The 20,613-nt window shown below is 44.5% G+C and overlaps 2 protein-coding genes across 3 annotated transcripts in view; one reads left to right on the top strand and one right to left on the bottom strand.

Annotated features, from left to right (window-relative positions):
* ARL11 (ADP ribosylation factor like GTPase 11) overlaps window positions 1–18,423 on the top strand; it is a 34,633-nt gene extending 16,210 nt beyond the window's left edge. The window contains exon 3 of one of the 2 annotated variants that reach the window (XR_010136775.1): window positions 18,205–18,423. The gene's annotated coding sequence lies outside the window, so the exon portion shown is untranslated. Of the gene's footprint in view, window positions 1–12,322; window positions 12,790–18,204 lie in introns of those variants that run through there. The other variant, XR_010136774.1, reaches the window with a different exon arrangement.
* Window positions 15,645–20,613, bottom strand: part of EBPL (EBP like) — a 30,328-nt gene continuing 25,359 nt past the window's right edge. Inside the window, exons 3-4 of the mRNA XM_002824278.5 lie at window positions 17,985–18,123; window positions 15,645–16,126 (exon numbers count right to left, since the gene is read on the bottom strand). Coding sequence (XP_002824324.3) covers window positions 15,886–16,126; window positions 17,985–18,123 — 380 coding nt within the window. The 3' untranslated portion in view covers window positions 15,645–15,885. The remainder of the gene's footprint in view (window positions 16,127–17,984; window positions 18,124–20,613) is intronic.

Below are 20,613 nucleotides of genomic sequence, written 5' to 3' on the forward strand. Positions count from 1 at the left end.
CAGTGAGCCGAGATCACGCCACTGCACTCCAGCCTAGGTGACAGAGCCAGATACTGTCTTAAAAAAACAGAAGGAAAACAAGAGAATTCAGTGAAAATCTGAATTCAGCTCCCATGTGTTGGCAGTGAGGCCCACACACCCCAGGCAGGGGCTGGGAGCTCCTCTCCAGGAGTGCTGATCGGCTGGGGAGAAGACTGATGGCACTAGCATCTGAAGGTCCCCACTGGAATTGCTGGTTCACCAACTGACGAGTCCTGGCCACATACACGGGGCTCACACAACTTTCTATCAGCTTTTTGTTACCTTCCCCTTTTTTCCTACATTTTTATTATGGAAAAATGTAAACATACAGAAAAACAACACAAAGAGTACAATGTGCCCACTCCCTCTGTTCTGCAGTTGTTAGCACCTTACCATATTTATCTTTAGATATGTATGTGTTGTGTATGTTGTTTTTCTTTTGTTTCCTTTTTTTTTTTTTTTTTTTGAGACATAGTCTCACTCTGTTGCCCAGGCTGGAGAGCAGTGGCACAATCTCGAATCACCACAACCTGCACCTCCTGGGTTCAAGTGATTCTCCTTCCTCAGCCTCCTGAGTAGCTGGGATTACAGGCATGCGCTACCAGGCCCGGCTCATTTTTGTATTTTTGGTAGAGATGGGGTTTTGCTGTGTTGGCCAGGCTAGTCTGGAACTCCCGACCTCAGGTGATCCACCCGCCCTGGTCTCTCAAAGTGCTGGGATTACAGGCGTGAGTCACCACGTGCAGCTGTGTATACTGTTTTTCTGAACCATTTGAAAATGAGCTGCAGCCATAATAATACTTTCCCATACATATTTCAGTCTCTGTCTTCACAGAATAAGGACATTATCACACATAACTAAATCCATGACACACCTAAGAAAAGTTAACACAATTTTCTAATGTTGTCTCATGTTGAATCCATATTCTAGCCTCCCGCATTGGCCCTAGAATGTCTTTTCCATGTGCACACATTGCATTTGGCTCTTATGTCTCTTTATTCTCCTTACTAGAATATTCCCCACCTCTTGTTTTCCCCACAATGCTGACTTTTTGAGTAGGCCAGGCCATTTAGTGGAAGGAGCATCTCATATCTGATTTGTCTGATTGTTTCCTTGTACCATCATTTAACGTGTCCCTCTATCTCTTGTAAATCCCATAAACTGGAAGTGAGATCTAAAGGCTTGACTAGATTCAGATCAGACACCTTTGACAAGACACAGAGCTCAAGTTTTTTTTTTGTTTTTTTTTTTGAGACGGAGCCTCCCTCTGTCACCCAGGCTGGAGTGCAGTGGTGCGATCTCAGCTCACTGCAAGCTCCGCCTCCCGGGTTCAAGCAATTCTCCTGCCTCAGCCTTCCAAGTAGCTGGGACTACAGGCGTGTGCCACCACGCCTGGTTAATTTTTTGTATTTTTAGTAGAGGCAGGGTTTTACCGTGTTAGCCAGGATGGTCTCAAACTCCTGACCTTGTGATCTGTCTGCCTCAGCCTCCCAAAGTGCTGGGATTACAGGCGTGAGCCACTGCACCCGGCTGACACAGAGCTGAAGTTCTATCCTTCATGTCGCATTGTATCTGGAGACAGCGTCTGCATAGGTCACCAGCAGTGAAGTGAAGTTTGATCACTTGGTGGAGGCAGTGACTGCTGGATCTTTCCACTGTAAAGGCACACATTTCCCTTCGCCAATGACCTTCGGGTAACACACCCGGGCACAGTGTGAATATCCTGTGCAATGCCTTACTCAGATATGGACAATAAAGGATGACAGGAAACTGAGAAAAAGCTTTCAACGTGAAAGAGGGAGACAGAAACAAACAGGAAAAAGCTGACTCAGAGGAAAGAGAGACCATAGCAGGAAGCAAAAGAAAACTTCCCCTAAACAATAAATAGCCTTAAAAGTGAGAAAATGTATTACATTCATGATTGACAAGATTGCTATGAAAAAAATATTTATTTATTTATTTTGAGACAAGGTCTTGCTGTCACCCAGGCTGGAGTGCAGTGGCATGATCGTGGCTCACTGCAGCCTCAAGTGCCTGGGCTCAAGCAATCCTCCTGCCTCAGCCTCCCGAGTAGCTGGAACTACAGGTGTGCACCACCACACCCAGCTAATTAAAAAACAATTTTTTTTGTAGAGATGGGCTCTCGCTGTGTTGCCCAGGTTGGTCTTGAATTCTTGGCCTCAAGTGATTCTCCCACCTCAGTCTCCCAAAGTGCTGGAATTACAGGTATGAGCCACTACACCTGGCCAAAAAAATATTTCAAAAACAAGATAGTGCTCTTGGCCTCCACACTGAAAAATCCACTGCAAAATTGGAAGGTAAAGTACAAACAAAAATTTCTTCTAAAGTAGAACAAAAAGATGAAAAATAGAAACTGAGGCCAGGTACAGTGGCTCACACCTGTAATCCCAGCACTTTGGGAGGCCGAGGCAGGCGGATCATGAGGTCAGGAGTTCAAGACCAGCCTGGCCAACATGGTGAAACCTCGTGTCTACTAAAAATACAAAAATTAGCTGGGCATGGTGGCACGAGCCTGTAATCCCAGCTACTCGGGAGGCTGAGGCACGAGAATCGCTTGAAACTGGAAGGCGGAGGTTGTGGTGAGCCAAGATCATGCCACTGCACTCTAGCCTGGGTGAAAGAGCAAAACACCATCTGAAAAAAAAAAAAAAAAAAAGAAAAGAAAGAAAAATAGAAACTGAAAACACAGGAAAACTAAACAATTAGTCCAAAAGTTTAGCATCAGAATCATGGCAGTTCCAGAAAGACAAAAGAGAAAAAGTAGAGGGCATGAATTATCAGAGAAATAAAGCAAGAACAGGCTAGGTGCCGTGGCTCATGCCTGTAATTCCTGCACTTCAGGAAGCTGGGGGGGAGCGGATCACTTGATCCTAGGAGTTTGAGACTAGCCTGGGCAACATAGTGAGACCCCATTTCTACCAAAAATAAAAAAGCAAAATTAGCTGGGCATGGTGGCTTGTGCTTGCAGTCCCAGCAATTCAGGAGGCTGAGGTGGGAGAATCGCTTGAGCCCAGGAGGTGGAGGCTGCAGTGAGCCAGCCATGTTCATGCCACTGCACTCCAGCCTGGGTGACAGAGTGAGACTCTGTCTCACAAAAAAAAAAAAAAGAGAGAAAGAAATAAAGAAAGAATGAAACTATAGTATATGAGATGATGGGTATGTTAATTTGCATGACTCTAGTAATCAGTTCACTATGTACATCAAGATAAGTATATCAAAATATTATATTGTGTACCTTGAATATACAGTATATTTAAATATAAAATTACATACAATTTTAAAAATACCTTTTAAAAAACAAACACAAAAGCACAATATTGTGAACTTTCTGAACATCATAAAAGAGGAAAACAGTTCACGTACAAAAGATCAGGAATCAGAATGGCATTAAACTTTTTAATAGCAACACTAAAATCTAAAGGATAATGGAGCCAGGGCCGGGCGCGGTGGCTCATGCCTGTAATTCCAGCACTTTGGGAGGCCGAGGTAGGTGGATCACCTGAGGTCAGGAGTTGGAGACTAGCCTGGCCAACATGGTAAAACCCCATTCTTACCCAAAATACAAAAATCAGCCGGGTTTGGTGGCACATGCTTGTAATCCCAGCTACTCGGGAGGCTGAGGCAGGAGAATCGGCTTGAACCCGAGAGGCAGAGGTCACAGTGAGCTGAGATCGTGCCATTGCACTCCAGCCTGGGCAACAGAGCAACACTCTATCTCAAAAAAAAAAAAAAAAAAAAAAGAGGATAATGGAGCCAGGTGCCATGGCTCACACCTGTGATCACAGCACTTTGGGAGGCTGAGGCAGGAGGAACACTCGAGGCCAGGAGTTTGAGACCAGCTTGGGCAACAAAGTGAGACCTTGTCTCTACAAAAAATAAAATAATTAGCCAGGCCTGGTGTCATGCACCTATGTAGTCCCAGCTACTTGGGAGGCTGAGGCAGGAGGATGGCTTGAGCTCAGGTGTTCGAGGCTGCAGTGAACTGTGATGGTGCCACTGCACTCCAAACTGGGTGACAGAGTGAGACCCTATCTCTAAAACAATAAATAAATGGGGCCGAGTGCAGTGGCTCACACCTGTAATCCCAGCACTTTGGGAGGCCAAGTCGGATGGATCACGAGGTCAGGAGATCGAGACCATCCTGGCTAACAGGGTGAAAACCCGTCTCTACTAAAAATACGAAAAAGTAGCCAGGCGTGGTGGCGAGTGCCTGTAGTCCCAGCTACTCGGGAGGCTGAGGCAGGAGAATGGCATGAACCTGGGAGGTGGAGTTTGCAGTGAGCCAAGATCGCACCACTGCACTCCAGCCTAGGCAACAGAGCGAGACTCTGTCTCAAAAAAAATAAATAAACAAATAAATAAATAAATAAATGATAATGGAGCAAAGCCTTCTAATTTCCGAGGGCAATTTGAACAACAAAATTGTCCAGTGACCCATAGGATAAAATAAATATGAGTCAGTGCTAATCAAAATAAATAATTGAATGACTAAATAAATGGAGAAGAAATAGCTCTACCCTACAAGAGAATTCCAATTAATAAATGTAAAAGAAATGAGGAAAAAAGAAAATCACTATTAAAACATTACAGTAATAATTGTTGCAGGCAAGATTCATCAATGAATGCTATAATTAGTTGGTAAAAGTTTGAGGATTAACAGGATATTTACAAAATGTCAAAGTATGTCCACTAATATATTTATTATCTGCAAAAGGAAAAAACTTTATGATGGAGAAACTAGCAGAAACCACTTTCACCATATGATCAAGGTTAGCATCACCAGTAATAAGTCTGATCAACATCAAGCACCCAACAAGATTACTGAGAAGGGCATGTTACCTCCATGGTATTCTTGCCCCAAACCCATAACTGTCTAATCATGAAGAAAACATCAAACAAATCCAAATTGAGGGACATTCCAAAAAAATAACTGACCAGTCTTTTTCAAAACTGTTAAAGTCATGAAAGACAAAGACTGCCTAGGACGGGAAGAGACTGAGAAGACTTAGCAACCAAAGCAAAGTGGAATCTCAGATTGGATCATGGAAAAGTCAAACGACATTGGAAACATTGGTTAAATCTGAAGTCTGTAGTTTAGTAAGTAGTAGTGTACCAAAGTTATTTTCCTAGTTTTGATCATTGTACTATGGCTATGTGAGCTGCATAAAGACATTACATAGAACTCTCCAGTGTCTTTGCAGCTTTTCTGTAAGTCCAAAATTATTTAAAAATAGAAAGTAAAAATTCAGAGGAGGAATTATTTCCAACCTAGAATTTTATACCTAAACTATAAATCAATTGTGAGCATAGCATGATGACATTTCTCGGACACGCAAGGGCTCATTCACTTTCTGTTAGGAAGCGACTATAGTTTTGCTCCCTTAAAAGAATGAACCAAGATGCAGACATGGCATCTAGGCAACGTGGAATTCAACACTAGAGGGAAGCAAAGGAATTTCCAGAACCATGGCTAAGCAGAGGCTTCCAGAACAACCAGTATAGATGGGAGCAAGGGGACTAATTGTTCCTAGAGGAAGGATGTTGCAAACCAACCAGCCAACCAACCAATCACCACCAACAGTTTACCTATCTATTTGATTGTATCGGGGAAGTTTTCCGTTTTGGCAGAGCGTGGGATTGAATTATTGATAAGTATGTAGACAACTAAGCAAACAAACAGAAAAAAAAAAAAAAGACAATGATCAGCTCTTGGGAAAACAAAATGTTGCCCTGAAAAGAAATGTAATCATAATATCCTAAATGACTCACTTGTGGATAATTTTTCCATAGTCACGATAATGTAAATACTAAATATTCATTGAACTAAATATTTATATTGGGAGGAGGGAAGAAGGGAAATATGTGTGTGAGTGGAGTATGGGGGATAAGAATTAAATTCTTGTTTTCAAAGGTGAGAAGCAAGAAAATCTCTGTCCAATGGGCTCGCAGCCCCAAGGCAAGCTGCACCTTTTAGGTATCATTATCTGGGTGGGAATAGTGAGGGTGGTGTGGCAGATGTGAACGCACAGGGGAATCCTCTCTTCTGCTGTCCTAGGCAAACTGGTGACTAGTGGAAGGAAGCCAAGGCTGAGTGGGATTAGGGCTAGGAAGATGGGCCAGGCTGTGCTGGCTCGTGATGCGATGACCTCAGGTTCTATTTCAGCAGGGTTCAGCATCTAAGGAGATACCATCTAGGGTGGAGTGCAGCCACAAGTCAAATCAGCTGATAGCTATCACAAGGTGGCTGTGGCCTGGTTTGGGCCTTGTTTTCAAGGTAGGTTCTGTGAAACACTACTTCTGAAGGATGTAAAGAACTGACCTGAAAAGAGGGTTCCTTGGTCTAACATGCTTGAGAAATGCTGGATTCAATGACACTAAACAAGTTTCTCCAATGCAGGACATCTCAAAACCCTTCATATGATTATGGGAATATCCAATCTCTAAGGCATGGCATGTGGGGGAGATGGTGACAGAGTGTTTGATCATAACCATGGAACCCTTTCTACACAGAACTTAACATTGAACTAGAGAACTACTGACAACCCTTTCCAGAGTAGGGGTCGGGGTCAGTCAGGGCCGGCACTAACAGGAAAAGCACCTGGTTCCTTGTATCTTCACATCTTTACCACCACTGCCAACCCCTTTCCACTGGCTCGGTCTAATTAGGGTTTTGGGGCCAACAGGCAAATGAACTGAGGTTTGAGACAGGCTCTGCTCTCATGAAAAACTGAAGTGTTAACAAGACAGAAATGTAGGCAGAGGCCCAGTTATAAGGCACAGAGGCACCCAACAGGGGTGGGACTCAGTGGCCCCCAGACCTGTAGTGTGCTGACAGGCCCACACGAAGCCAAGATCAAACCTACAGCAGCCCTTCTCCATCAGCCCAGCACCCTGAGTCGCATTCCTTGGTCAGGCTCTGGAAATGGTGGCACTGGGCGGGCCGCTCACCTTTTGTTGTTGCCAGGCTCTTCGATAATCCCTGTCCATGGGGTTCATGAGATTATAGCGAGGATCAGATAATGCAATGAGCAGAAGAAAAGTACTTTGGAGTGGAGTGAATACACACATGGGGTGCCAATCACAGCCAGTCCTTTTCCTAGATACCCAACAATTTGGCATCCCAAAGGGATCACCCTCTCTAGCGTGTGTTTATGAGCTGACTAGAAAAAAGAAAAAGGCACGTAGACACAAGAAGACAGAAGTGTGATTTTGAAAGTGGGTACCCCTTTACCCAGAGCTGGAAGGCATGAAGGAGGTAAGGGTGGAGACCCACCGTCTAGAGGCTTTGAACTGAAACCTTGGAAGAGTGAACTCTCTCAGACCTCACGGCTTCCCCCACCCCCTCCCAACCCTTCCCCTAAATGTTTTAGACACTAAAAATACCCCAGCCACCTGCTGCCCTGGGAGGCAATAAATCATTGGCCATCCAGCACTAGAATCCGGGCCAACATGGCAGCGGACACAGACCCAAGGGATCAGTTCCTTTCCTCCTACCCAGGCCACCATCAAGAGCCTGCCTGCTGCTAGGGGTGGGGGAGGGCGGGGCAGGGGGGCGAGGGAGTGTGTTCAGAGGACACAGGACCTGCTTGGAGGCTTCTGGGGCCAGAAGTGCTAAGTGGGTGTGGGGTGAGCAGAAGGGAGTGAGTCACTGGAGGGGGTCCTGGGGAAAGGGCAATGGCCCCTGTGCCGCGACAGCCACCTGCTTTATTATATAGAATAAGGTCATCTCATTAAAACCACAGCTGAGCTGCCCAACTACTGTCCTACTACTCCAGGGCCACCAGATGTCAGTGTTAAAGGGAGCATGGATATTGGTGATCAGATGTCAGGACAGGGACTGAATGTATGGAGACTGTTCAAACCAGGGGCGCTCAGGGGCAAACCTGTGAAATCGGTTTCCTGCTTCCAGTTCTTAGCAATTAGATCCTACCCTCAGGGACTGAAATCAGTCCGACTCCCAAAAGGTAACCACAAAATGCCAAAGATCTGTTCATCTTCACTCTCAGCACGACACCATGTATCAGAAATGAGAGGCAAAGGCAGAATTTCTAATTTACTTATTATTAAAATGCATCATCAACAAACACACCATAGCGGGGAACACGAAGCAATGTGTTGTAGTGTTGTGTTGCTCAAATGTGAAAAAGCAGCGACCCCTGAGAGTCTCCTTTGTTTTGTTACCTCTCTCTCTAGAAAACGCACTGCATTGTAAGTGACTTGGTCCAACCAGTGAAAAATACAAACAGGACCATTCATAGACAAAAAAGCAAAGAATAAAATTCAGTGGCTACTCAAGTATAATGAATAGACCCAAATGATCAGAAATGTGTTTACGTTGATTGTTTTAGAGCATTAAAAAATCCAAAACTTTGGGAGGCTAAGATGGGTGGATCGCTTGAGCCTAGGAGTTTGAGACAAGCTTACACAACCTAGTGAGACCCCATCTCTACAAAAAATTAAAAAATTAGCCAAGTATGGTAGCATATGTCTCAACTACTCAGGAGGCTGTGGTGGGAGGATCCCTTGAGCCTGGGATTGAGGCTGCAGTGAGCTGTGATTGCACCACTGCCCTTCAGCCTGGGCAACACAGTGAGATCCTGTCTCAAAAAAAAAAGCTACGTGGCCTTGGGGAGGTAATTTGACCCATGTGCCTCAGTTTCTGTGTCTATAAACTGGACCTCTCCAAAGCCCCTTTAAGTAATGTAAGATTCTAGGATTCTAAGTATGACTTTGAGAGGTTCCTGTGGAGTTGGGAAGGTGAATGTACAAAAATTCCAATGGAATGCCACCCAGGGCCACTTCAGTAACATAGACAAAGACTGAGAATTCAGAATGCCTCCCTCCCGACTCCTCGGGGACCCAGGAAAGGCTTCTGGAAGACAAGGGATTACACCCCTATGACCTAATGCTGTAGCATGATCAAAATACTTGATCTCTTTTTAAGAGTTGGGAGGTGGCCAGTCAGATATTTTAAGATGTCAACTTGATCTGTATCATTATCAGCATCTAAGGAAACATTTTGTTTCCAAAAACAAATGATCACTGCCATCTATCAACCTCTGTAAGCACATGAAATTCTCAAGAATAGGGCCTTTTCCGTAATATTCTTCACAGCTGGTTTTGTGTGTACACGTAGAAATGCTGCTTCCTGAACGATAAGTTTAGGGCAAGGAAGAGAGAGGGGAAGAAGGAAAGGGGAGAAAGTCTTTCTTCAGGAGTCTCCCCAAAATGTTAATATATGCATAGAAAAAGGTTTGAAAAATAGAAACAATGGCTAGGAGCAGTGGCTCACACCTGTCATCCCAGCACTTTGGGAGGCCTATTGCTTGAACCCAGGGGTTTGAGACCAGCTTGGGCAACATGATGAAGCCCTGTCTATATAAAAAAATACAAAAATTAGCCGGGCTTGGTGGTGCTTGCCTGTCGTCCCAGGTACCTGGGAGGCTGAAGTGGAAGGGTCACTTGAGCCCAGGAGGTTGAGGTGGCAGTGAGCCGATACCATGCCACTGCACTCCAGCCTGGGTGACAGTGAGAGCCTATCTCAAAAAAAAAAAAAAAAAAAAAAAAAGAAACTAACTTTGTAACAGGTAACTGTGGTTCTGTCTGGTGATACTGGAGGTAATCATTATTATTTTTTGCTTATCTGAATTTTTCATTTTTCAGCAATGAACATGTCAATTTGCGTAATAATTTTTTTAATGCAAATACATGCAGGAAGGGTAATACATCAAATCATTATCCGTTACTAACTCCTTGATGTTAGTGAATGGGTGTGATTTGTTTCCTACAGTGGTAAGAAGTGGATTTTGTTAGGTCTGGGGTCTGTAGATCTCAAGGTGGTACTTGAGGCAGTAGAAAGGGAAGAGAGAAGGTGCAGAGCCCTCAAAAGGGAAGTGGGTGGAGAAGGTTGGCTCACACCTTAGGCCCGCCAGCTGCTGCCTATAACCTTGAGGGCATTTATTTATTTTTATTTAAAAAATTATTTATTTTTAGTTTTTGTAGCAATGGGGTCCCACTGTGTTGCCCAGGCCGGTCTTGAACTTCCAGCCTCATGTGATCCTCCTGCCTTGGCCTCCCAAAGTGCTGGGATAACAGGTGTGAACCACTGCTCCTGACCAGAGGGCATTTAATAACAATTAAGGATAGCAACAGTTAACCTTTTCTCATGCAAGGCTTTGCCCAATTATTCTCTTTATAAATAACTTCTCTTTAGAGTCAAACTCAAGTGTTCATAACAAGAAAAAGAGCACATGAATTTTAATAATTTTAAAATAATGAAAAACAAAGGATTCTTCTCCAAACTTTTTCGTTTTGATTTCCATCAAAACTTTGAGAAGGTTTTCTTTTACAATTTCCATATTGGAATCTATAGACTTTTCTTGAAGCTCCAGTATAAATACTTCAGGAGTTATAGAGCTCGCATAATTAAATACAAGCAAACATCATCATTTAAACACTTTTAAATAGGTTATGCTGACTTTTGCCCCAATATTTTCCAGAAAGGAAGAGTTTGCAAAGGAAATTTACAGTATAAACAACACTGGGGAGGTATCTTAGTCCATTTTGTGCTGCTGTAACAGAAAACCTGGGTCTGGATAATTTATAAAACACAGATTTATCTGGCTCATGGTTCTCAAGGCTGGAAGTTCAAGATTGAGGGACTGTGTCTGGTGAGGGAGTTCTGCTGTGTCATCTCATGGCAGAAGGGTGGAAAGGCAAAAGGGCACAAGCATGAGAGAAAGAGAGACTGAAAAAGAGACAGAAAGAGGGAGCCAAACTCATCCTTTTATCAGGAAGTTGCTCTGCTGTGATAATTAACCCACTCAGCAATAATGGCATTAATCCATTCATGAGAGCACAGCCCTCATGACCTAATCACCTCTTAAAGGTCCTACCTCTCAACATTGTTGCACCAGGGATTAAGTGTCTGATACATCCTTTTTGGGAGACACATTCAAACCACAGCAGGAGGGATGGATTCTTTGCACGAATCACTCCCTACAATATAAGCTATTCAAAACCCATTGCGAATCATTTTATATATTCATGAAAGCATGCCTTCTATGGCTGGCTCCCAGGCAACAAATGTGATGGGCAGAGGATAGAAGGTACCAGAGTAACAGATCTCTGAAGGTCGCAGGCAAAATGTAGACTTTTAAAATAAATTCTGCCAGGTGCAGTGGCTCACACCTGTAATCCCAGCGCTTTGGGAGGCCAAGGTGGGAAGACTGCCAGAACCCACAAGTTTGAGACCAGCTTGGGCAACATGAGACCCCATCTCTACCAAAAAAAAAAAAGCCAGGCATAGTGGCTGTGCCTGTGGTTCCAGCTACTTGGGAAGCTGAGGTGGGAGGATTGTTTGAGCCTGGAAGTCGAAGCAGCAGTGAGTTGTGATTGTGCCACTGCACTCCAGCCTGAGGTGACAGAGAGAGACCCTGTCTCAAAAGAAAAAAAAAAAGAAAGAAAATAAATTCCAACTGTTTATCAAGTAGTTGGAGATACTGAGGCTTGAAGAGGGAAGCAATACTGAGGCAGTGCCTTGTTCATTGAATCTAAGAGGCTGTCAAGCGTAAGATGTACTGTACTTTGGACAGAAAAAACTGGCAGGGTGTGGTGGCTCACACCTGTAATCTCACACTTTGGGAGGCTGAGGCAGGCAGATTGCTTGAGCCTAGGAGTTCAAGACCAGCCTGGGCAACATGGCAAAACCCCGTCTCTTCAAAACAAACAAACAAAGACCCAAAATGACAAAAATTAGCTGGGCATGGTGGTGCATACCTGTGGTCCCAGCAACTCTGGAGGCTGGGGAGGGAGGATCACTTGAGCCTGGGAGGCAGAGATTGCAGTAAGCCAAGATCAGGCCACGGCACTCCAGTGAGCCAAGATCAAGCCACTGCCCTCAAGCCTGGGCAACAGAGCAAGACCCTGTCTCAAAAAAAAAAAAAAAAAAGAACCACTGCCAACTAAATTATGATACATAAACTGCAAAATGCATCCTAATTTTAAAAATGTTAAAATGTGGGGGAAAGTACCATCTTGGATCAATGAACTACAGCATTCCCTCAGTCTGCTTGCTCCCACCTCCTTGTGTCAGGGCGTGACGGGATTCTACTCACAGTGCCTGTGGCTCCTTAACTGCTACACGGGGACACCAACCCTCCTCCCAGCTCACTTCACTGTGAAGGCATTTAGATGTGTCCTTACTTGGCAGTAGAGTGGGTCTGTACTCCAAGTTCCTGTCAGAGTATAATCCTCATTTCTCTCCCATTTGATACTCAGCAAAAACTCAATGGAGAGAAATCATGCTTGCAGTACTGCCAGCAGGATTGGCAGCCCATCCATTTTGCTCTACTCTGTTTACCCTTGGATTGAGCCAGATCAGCAGAGAGCAAAGCCCTGGAACCACGCTGGATAATCCCTCATGGGAAGGCCTGCGCAGAGGCTCCTGCTGGCGTGCTGTTGGCCCACGCCAGGGAGACTGTTAGAAACAGCCCGAGTTGTCCTGAATTTGCTGTCAAGGACACAGCAGTGGATCTTCATGAGGACCACTGGAGGCATCTTTCACGTCTTCATACCAGAAATTTAAAAAAATAAATAAAATTTTAAGAAATGGAGGATATGATCACTACGCATTACATACATGCAACAAATTTTCTCATGTATCCCATAAATGTGCACAAATTAATATGAAGGTGTTTTTCTTAATGCGGTTGTTATAACCATAAAAAGTTATGCATGGATGATGTATTAGTCCACTGTCACATTGCTACAAATAACTAGCCGAGACTGGGTAATTTATAAGAAAAGAGGTTTAATTGGCTCAGGGTTCCGCAGGCTGTATAGGACGCATGGCTGGGGAAAGCCTCAGGAAACTTACAATCATGGCGGAAGGCAAGGTGAAGCCGGCACTTCCTACATGGCCGGAGCAAGAGGAAGAGAGCGCGAAAGGGACATTGCTACACACTTTACAACAGATCTCGTGAGAGCTCTATCATGGGACAGCGCTAGGGGGATGGTGCTAAACTATGAGAAACCAGCCCCATGATCCAATCACCTCCCACCAGGCCCCTCCTCCAACACTGGGAATTACAGTTCAACATGGGATCTGGGTGGCGACACAGAACCATATTAGGTGATGTAAAATTCACTTCCTTACAAAGGTTTCTGACTATGGTTAAAACACATCAGCCTGAGTTTGGCCCATGGGGAAGTAAAGAATAACTACTGATAATGAACCAGGAAATCTGACTGAATAAATTACCAAATAAAATGATATTATGAACAAAAATAAAACACACCCCGAGCAACATAGTGATACCTTGTTTCTATTAAAAATTTAAATTACCTGGGCGTGGTAGCACATGCCTATAGTCCCAGCTGCTTGAGAGGCTGAGGTGAGAGGATAGCTTGAGCCTGAGAGGTTGAGGCTGCAGTGAGCCATGCTCTTGCCACTGCACTCCAGTGATAGAGGGAAACCCTGTCTCAATATAAATAAATAAAAAAGTATAACATATATACAGAAAAGTACATAATTTATAAATGTACAGCCAAATATCACAAATTGTAACTATCCCAAATGAAAAAAATAGGACGTTACCAGAAGCCCCTATGACTTCTCCCGATCACTGCACCCATCTTGTCCCCGAAAGGCAATTTCCATCCTGATTTCTTGATTTTTCATTTTTTCTTTGTTTTTTTTAATACAGAAAGGTCTCACTATATTGCCCAGGCTGGCCTCGAAATCCTGGACTCAAGCAATCCTCCCTCCTCAACCTCGCAAAGTGCTGGGATTACAAGTGTGAGCCATTGCGCCTGGCCATCCTGATTTCTAACACCATCGATTAGTTTTGTTTTTAAACTTTACATCAATAGAATCACCGAACATGTATTCTTTTGGTCTGGCTCCTTTTGCTCCTCATTATGTCTGCGAAATTTCTCCATGTTGTTTTGAGTAGCAGAAGGTTGTTCACTTTGTTTCTTTTGAGACAGGATCTTGCTCTGTCGCCCAGGCTGGAGTGCAGTGGGGTAATCACGGCTCACTGCAGCCTTGACTTCCCAGGCTCAGGCAATCCTCCCCACTCAGCCTCCTGAGTAGCTGGGACTAGAGGCGCCACCAAACCTAGCTAATTTTTTTTTTATTTGTGGAGTGAGGGTCTCACCATGTTGCTCAAGGCTGGTCTTGAACTCCTGGGCTCAAGTGATCCTCCTGCCTTGGCCTCCCAAAGTATTGGGATTACAGGCATGAGCCATCATGCCCAGCTGGTTGTTGGTTTTCATTGCTGTACAGTAATCCATTTATGTATAACTTATTCATTTAGATTGTTTCCAGTTTGGGATTATTATGAATAATGCTGCCATTTTGGTGCATATATTAAGCATTTCTGTGAGGTACATACCTAGGAGTGAAGCTGCTGGGTTACAGGATATAGATGCTTGGCTAAGCTCTGGGGGTGACTACGAGATGACCACAGAATGGACCACCCCCAAGGGCAGCACTACCAATGAGGCCACCACTGGGGCTACTCAGCCCACAGACCTGCTGCTCCAGCCATGACTGCCTCTTGATACCCAGGGAGTTGGACGCTTGGTATGGTAATGCCAAACTCTCACATTTCCATGACCTGACTTGTCTGCACAAAACAGAAAAGAGGGAGAGAGAGTGGGGGTGGCAGGGAGAGAGACAGAGAGAAAGGGAGGGAAGAAGACAGGAGAGAGAGAGAGACAGAGAGAGAGACAGAGAGAGAGAGAAAGGAAACAGTAGAAAATGGCCTCTATATTTTCACCCTCCAAATCTCTCAAGTACTTCTGAAAGGTAAAACCAATTTGGCATCTGGGACCAGGGCCTGCAGCCTCTGCAGGGTAGGAAGCCAACCTAGAAGGAGAGTGGAACACAGACTGAGCTATCAGAGCTACAGCATCCGCCACAACATACCAAGGGCCTGGTCTATGTGCTGGGCAAGGCAAAGATCAGATCTGTGAGCTTAAGAGTCTAGTAAGAAAGGCAAGCGCTGAACAAGTTAATGTAAGTACCTGCTCCCCAGCCACCATAGAACTGCTAATTCATCTCCCAGACGAGTGTTTTCTGAAACGCAATGTAATCACGAGTCCCTCTTAGTGCTGAGGGTAAGTGCCAAATTGGTGCTTTTCTTCTCTCAATTCTGTAGGTTAGGGCATGCATTTTGCATATTTATTTCATGCTCATCTTATTTCTCGCTCACTTTCCCTGTGTTCCTATTTCCTGATTTACTTTTCATCATGATGTATTACGTATTTCTGCAAGGCATCTCCAATCTTCCTCCTTGAAAAAGGACAGATATAAATCAGTCATCTCTCTGCGTGGGGCCCCAGTGTTTACCCATTTACTCAGGAGGAGTCAGCTCACTCACCAGCTCCTATTTGGGTTCACAAACTTTAAATAGTATAAATATAAAAACAGAAGCTTTCAATTCATTTCTGATTTCACATTGGTAACCAAAAAAGACTAGTGAGAAGATTAAAAGATGATGCAAGAACATGTCCTTTGGAATAAAAAATTAATATAACACTGCAGTATTCTAAGATAATTGGTTTTACTAATGTGGAACAATTAATGCCAGCCATAAAATGTATAAACATTTTATTATTACAAATTCAAATTTGTTCTCTTTTCCCTATATCACCATTTAATTGAACAACAACACATCGAAAACTGGTCGCCTTAAAACCAATTTTAAACAGGTTGTTCAGGAGCAACAATACAAAAACAAAGTGTAGACTGGAATGTATTACATTTTGGCCAAACAAAAAGATTTGATTCATTCTGGCTCATGAAGTTAGATAATGGTATTTATGGTTTTGAAAGTTCACTGAAACTTTTTCACTGAACTGATTTCTTTCTGATGCATTTTCTTGAGTTCTACCCATGACTGCCACAGTAGCAGTCCTGGGATCAGAACCCACACACCGTTAAAGAAAAACAGGTAAAGCCAACAGTAGAGCCAGTTGCTGGTGTTGAGGTTGGGGCTTCTGGTGAGCCACTCTGGGAGGAAGGTCATCCAGCAGCCATACAACTCGCACACGCACAGGGTGATCTGCAGGAAATGCCTGTTGGAGAGAAAGAATCCCAGGATGAACCACCAGCTTGGCACAGTTTGGCATCAGAGTCATGACATCTTGTCTGTAATGGCAGCATCAACAGTCTTCGCTATGAAAACCTCCCTAAATTGGGCCTCAGGTGTTGGGTGGTGCTATTTTGATGGGGGCAAGTCAATCTAATTAATGAAGGCTCATTCTTTCCTTAGAGGAGCAACACTGCCCTTCCTAGATTATTCTCAGAGTTAAGTGAGGACCCTCAGGGATCCTGACCCATTCTGAGGGAAATTTGGTGAGATCACACCTGACTCAGCACAGAGAGGCCTGACTGTGAATCTCACCATGAGGCGTTATAAAAGGGGAGAGCGAGTAATAACCCCTTCCTTAAACAGTGTAGCACAGACTAAATGAGATATGAGGATAAAGGGCCAAGCACTGGGCAAGTAAGGGCTCAATAATGCAAATATTACAAATTTTTGAAATAATAAACACATTGGCACATGTAGTAAGTTTGCAACCAGCGTAACGGAGTGAAAAATATGTCAAGGTACCAAGGAAAAATTTAATTTTTATTGCCAACTATCTTTCTAAAATTGGGTGGGGAAGGAAGCTTTAAATAAGACTTCTTCATTACAAGATGGTGGAAAATGGAATGCAGCTGTGTCTACTTGAAATTGTTTTAGGGATTCATCTCAGGATAGCAATCTATTCACCCCAGGCCACTCTGTCCCTAAGGAAAGAAAAGGAAGGAAGGGAGGAGAGTTTATAGTCTCTCAGAGTCTGATAGGATTGATAATTTTTTCGTCTTTTTTTTTTTTTTTTTTTTGGGACGGAGTCTCGCTCTGTCACCCAGGCTGGAGTGCAGTGGCACGAACGTGGCTCACTGCAACCTCCACCTCCCAGGTTCAAGCAATTCTCCTGTCTCAGCCTCCTGAGTAGCTGAGACTACAGGCACCCGCCACCATGCCTGGCTAGCTAATTTTTGTATTTTGAGTAGAGACGGGGTTTCACCATGTTGGCCATGTTGGTCCCGAACTTCTGATCTCGTGATCCACCTGCCTCGGCCTCCCAAAGTGCTGGGATTATAGGCATGAGCCACCGCACCTGGCCTCTCTGCACTCCGCCTGCCCCATACCCTTCACAATCTGCTTCTGAGAAGATTTCCTATTTATCTTGCAAGTCTGACTCCAAATTATATAATTTACTTTTTGTCAAGTGGGACAGGAGTTTTCTTGAATGATCTGGGGGGAAAAGGATGGACGTATTACCATTTTATGCTCCAAAGTATTGGTGGCAAATCATCTAAGAGCGTTAGCATCATTCTTGCCTCTACAGAGTCTAGGTTGTTATTAAAATAATATTTCTCATATTTTTGATTCTGAAAAGTCTGAAATGATCCTAGTAGAACCATCACCCTTATCTCACATAAAATAATTTTCATTTCTCTTTTGCTTTTTTTTTTTGGAGACAGGGTCTTACTATGTCACCCAGGTTGGAGTGCAGTGGCGTGATCATGGCTTACTGCAGCCTTGACCTCCTAGGCTCAAGTGATCCTCCCACCTCTGCCTCTTAAGTATCTGGGACTACAGGCGTGTGCCACCAGGCCTAATTTTTAAATTTTTTATTCCTTGTAGAGACAGGGTCTCACTGTATTGCCTAGGCTGGTCTCAAACTCCTGGGATCAGGTGATCCTCCCGCCTCAGCCTCCCAAAGTGCTGGGATTACAGGCGTGAGCCACCGCGCCCAGCCTCTATTCTTCTACCTTTTATCTAACAAATATATGTGGTCACAACCTACTCCAAAGGTCACCTAAGTGTTGGGACATGTAATGTCTCCCCTCCTTCCAGCAGGACAGAAGAAGGGCACCTACCGGTAATATTTTTCTTTGACTATGGCATAAATGAGGAACAATGCCAGAGACCCATCCAGGGCGACGGTCAGAATTTCCACAGACACAATGGTTGGATCGAAATAAACCCATCTTGCATCAGCTTTGCCATATTCTTTCCCTAAAGACAAAATCCATGTTGTTACTCAAATGGCAACAATTTTTATGACAGTTCATGGAAATGACCTTTCTTTCCTTTAAGGTGGAGATAAAATGAGTAATCGCCACTCTCTCTGCATTCTTCACGATGCCTTAGTGGAAGGCAGGAGAAGCCCTGGGACTAAAATGCATTTACCACCTGACACAAGCACTGAGAACAGCAGCAGGTTACAGGTGTCCAGTCATTCAGTTTCCAGCATGCTTTCACATATGCGCCCTCCTCAGCCCCACCCTCTTCAACGTAAGTAGCAGAATTTTAAAAGAATTCAACATGGTCAGATTTTGCAAAGACAATCTCCAGTCATGATCTTGGTAAATACATTATAATTCCTTACTTCAAAATTTCCATATAAATTCTGTAAGTATAATGAAGATGTGGGAAATTTGTTATGAAGGACATGTTTATAAAAAAACACGTTTATGGCCAGGCATGGTGGCTCACGCCTGTAATCCTAGCACTTTGGGAGGCTGAGGCGGGCAGATCATGAGGTCAGGAGATCGAGACCATCCTGGCTAACATGGTGAAACCCTGTCTCTACCAAAAATACAAAAAATTAGCCAGGCGTGGTGGTGGGCACCTGCAGTCCCAGCTGAGGCAGGAGAATGGCATGAACCCAGGAGACGGAGCTTGCAGTGAGCCAAGACTGCACCACTGCACTCCAGCCTGGGCGACAGAGTGAGACTCTGTCTCAAAACAAAAACAAAAACAAATACTTGTTTCTTGGCCAGGCACGGTGGCTCACACCTGTAATCCCAGCACTTTGGGAGGCCAAGGTGGGCGGATCACTTGAAGTCAGGAGTTTGGGACCAGCTCAGCCAACGTGGCGAAACCCTGTCTCTACTAAAAATACAAAAATTAGCTGGGCATGGTGGCACATGCCTGTAATCTCAGCTGCTTGGGAGGCTGAGGCAAGAGAATCGCCTGAACCCAGGAGGCGGAGGTTGCAGTGAACCGAGATCGCACCACTGCACTCCAGCCTGGGCAACAAGAGCTAGACTGTGTCTTAATACAACAACACGTTTATTAATAACAGAAGAGAAACTAGGTGCTGAAGGGACAGTGGGCAGGGAGGGGAGGAGCGAGCCCAGACTGCAGAATGAATTGGAGTGGGCAGAGGGGCGTCTCCGCCCACAGGGACAGGGAACTCACAATGGCCCTCACACGTCTCAGCTGTGCTGCTTGGGGAGCCAGTGTGCTTTCAGAGATCCATCCAGACCCATTATCAGAGTGGTTTCTTCTCGGGAACACCATGACTCAGAACGTGTTTTCAAGGCTGGAATGATGGCCAGGTATTGTGGAGGCCATTAAAAATTATTTAATTACTTTCTTAATTTGTACAAGTAATACATGCTGGTCCTAAGATCTCAAGTGATTACAGTGAAAAAAATGGAAGTGATCACCTCGTCTCTCCCTTTAACACTGTCTCGCATTATTCAGAAAAGATGTGATGGCCACAGAGGAGCCTGTGATCTGCTACTGAGCAGCCCACAGCTCTTGTCTCATAAAGGCCAGAGGAAGGATCCCTCAGAGCCTGGGACAAAGGTTTCTAACAAAAGTCTGTCCTAAGAGAAAGGACAATAAGAGGATTAGCTATTTAATGGGATAACACACAAGGCACGTGCTGAGGGAATGTTCTGTGAGAGGCCACCGAGTCATCAGCCTGTCCTTAGCTGACTGTCTGCAGTCTCCTGTGCCCTTCAATAACTAACTGGAAAACAATGTCATATGGAAACGTTTCTCCCCTAAATTTAAATATACATACAATAGGTGAAATGTACCAGTTAGTGTACCTAAAATCTAATAAAATATCACCTAAGTAAAATGTCAGTTCTTTAGGAACAAAAAGAGATACTGACCAAGTCTTTTTTTTTTTTGAGAAGGAGTCTCACTGTTACCCAGCCTGGAGTGCAATGGCACGATCTTGGCTCACTGCAACCTCTGCCTCCCAGGTTCAAGTTATTCTCCAGCCTCAGCCTCCCAAACAGCTGGGACTACAGGCACCCACCACCACACCCAGCTAATACTGATTGATTGACTGAGACAGAGTCTCACTCTGTCACCCAGGCTGGAGTGCAATGGCCAGATCTTGGCTTGCTGCACCCTACGCCTCCCGTGTTCAAGCGATTCTCCTGCCTCAGCCTCCCAAGTAGCTAGGATTATAGGCACGTGCCACCATGCCTGGCTAATTTTGTATTTTTAATAGAGATGGGGTTTCACCATGTTGGTCAGGCTGGTCTCGAACTCCTGACCTCAGGTGATCCACCTGCCTTGGCCTCCCAAAGTGCTGGGATTACAGGCTTGAGTCACTGCACCTGGCCTAATTTTTGTATTTTTGGTAGAGACAGGGTTTCACAACGTTGGCCAGGCTGGTCTCAAACTCCTAACCTCAAGTGATCCATCTGTTTCAGCTTCCCAAAATGCTGGGATTACAGGCGTAGGCCACCGTGTCCA

This window comes from Pongo abelii, chromosome 14 (assembly GCF_028885655.2).
Source record: "Pongo abelii isolate AG06213 chromosome 14, NHGRI_mPonAbe1-v2.0_pri, whole genome shotgun sequence".
Taxonomy (NCBI): Eukaryota; Metazoa; Chordata; class Mammalia; order Primates; family Hominidae; genus Pongo; species Pongo abelii.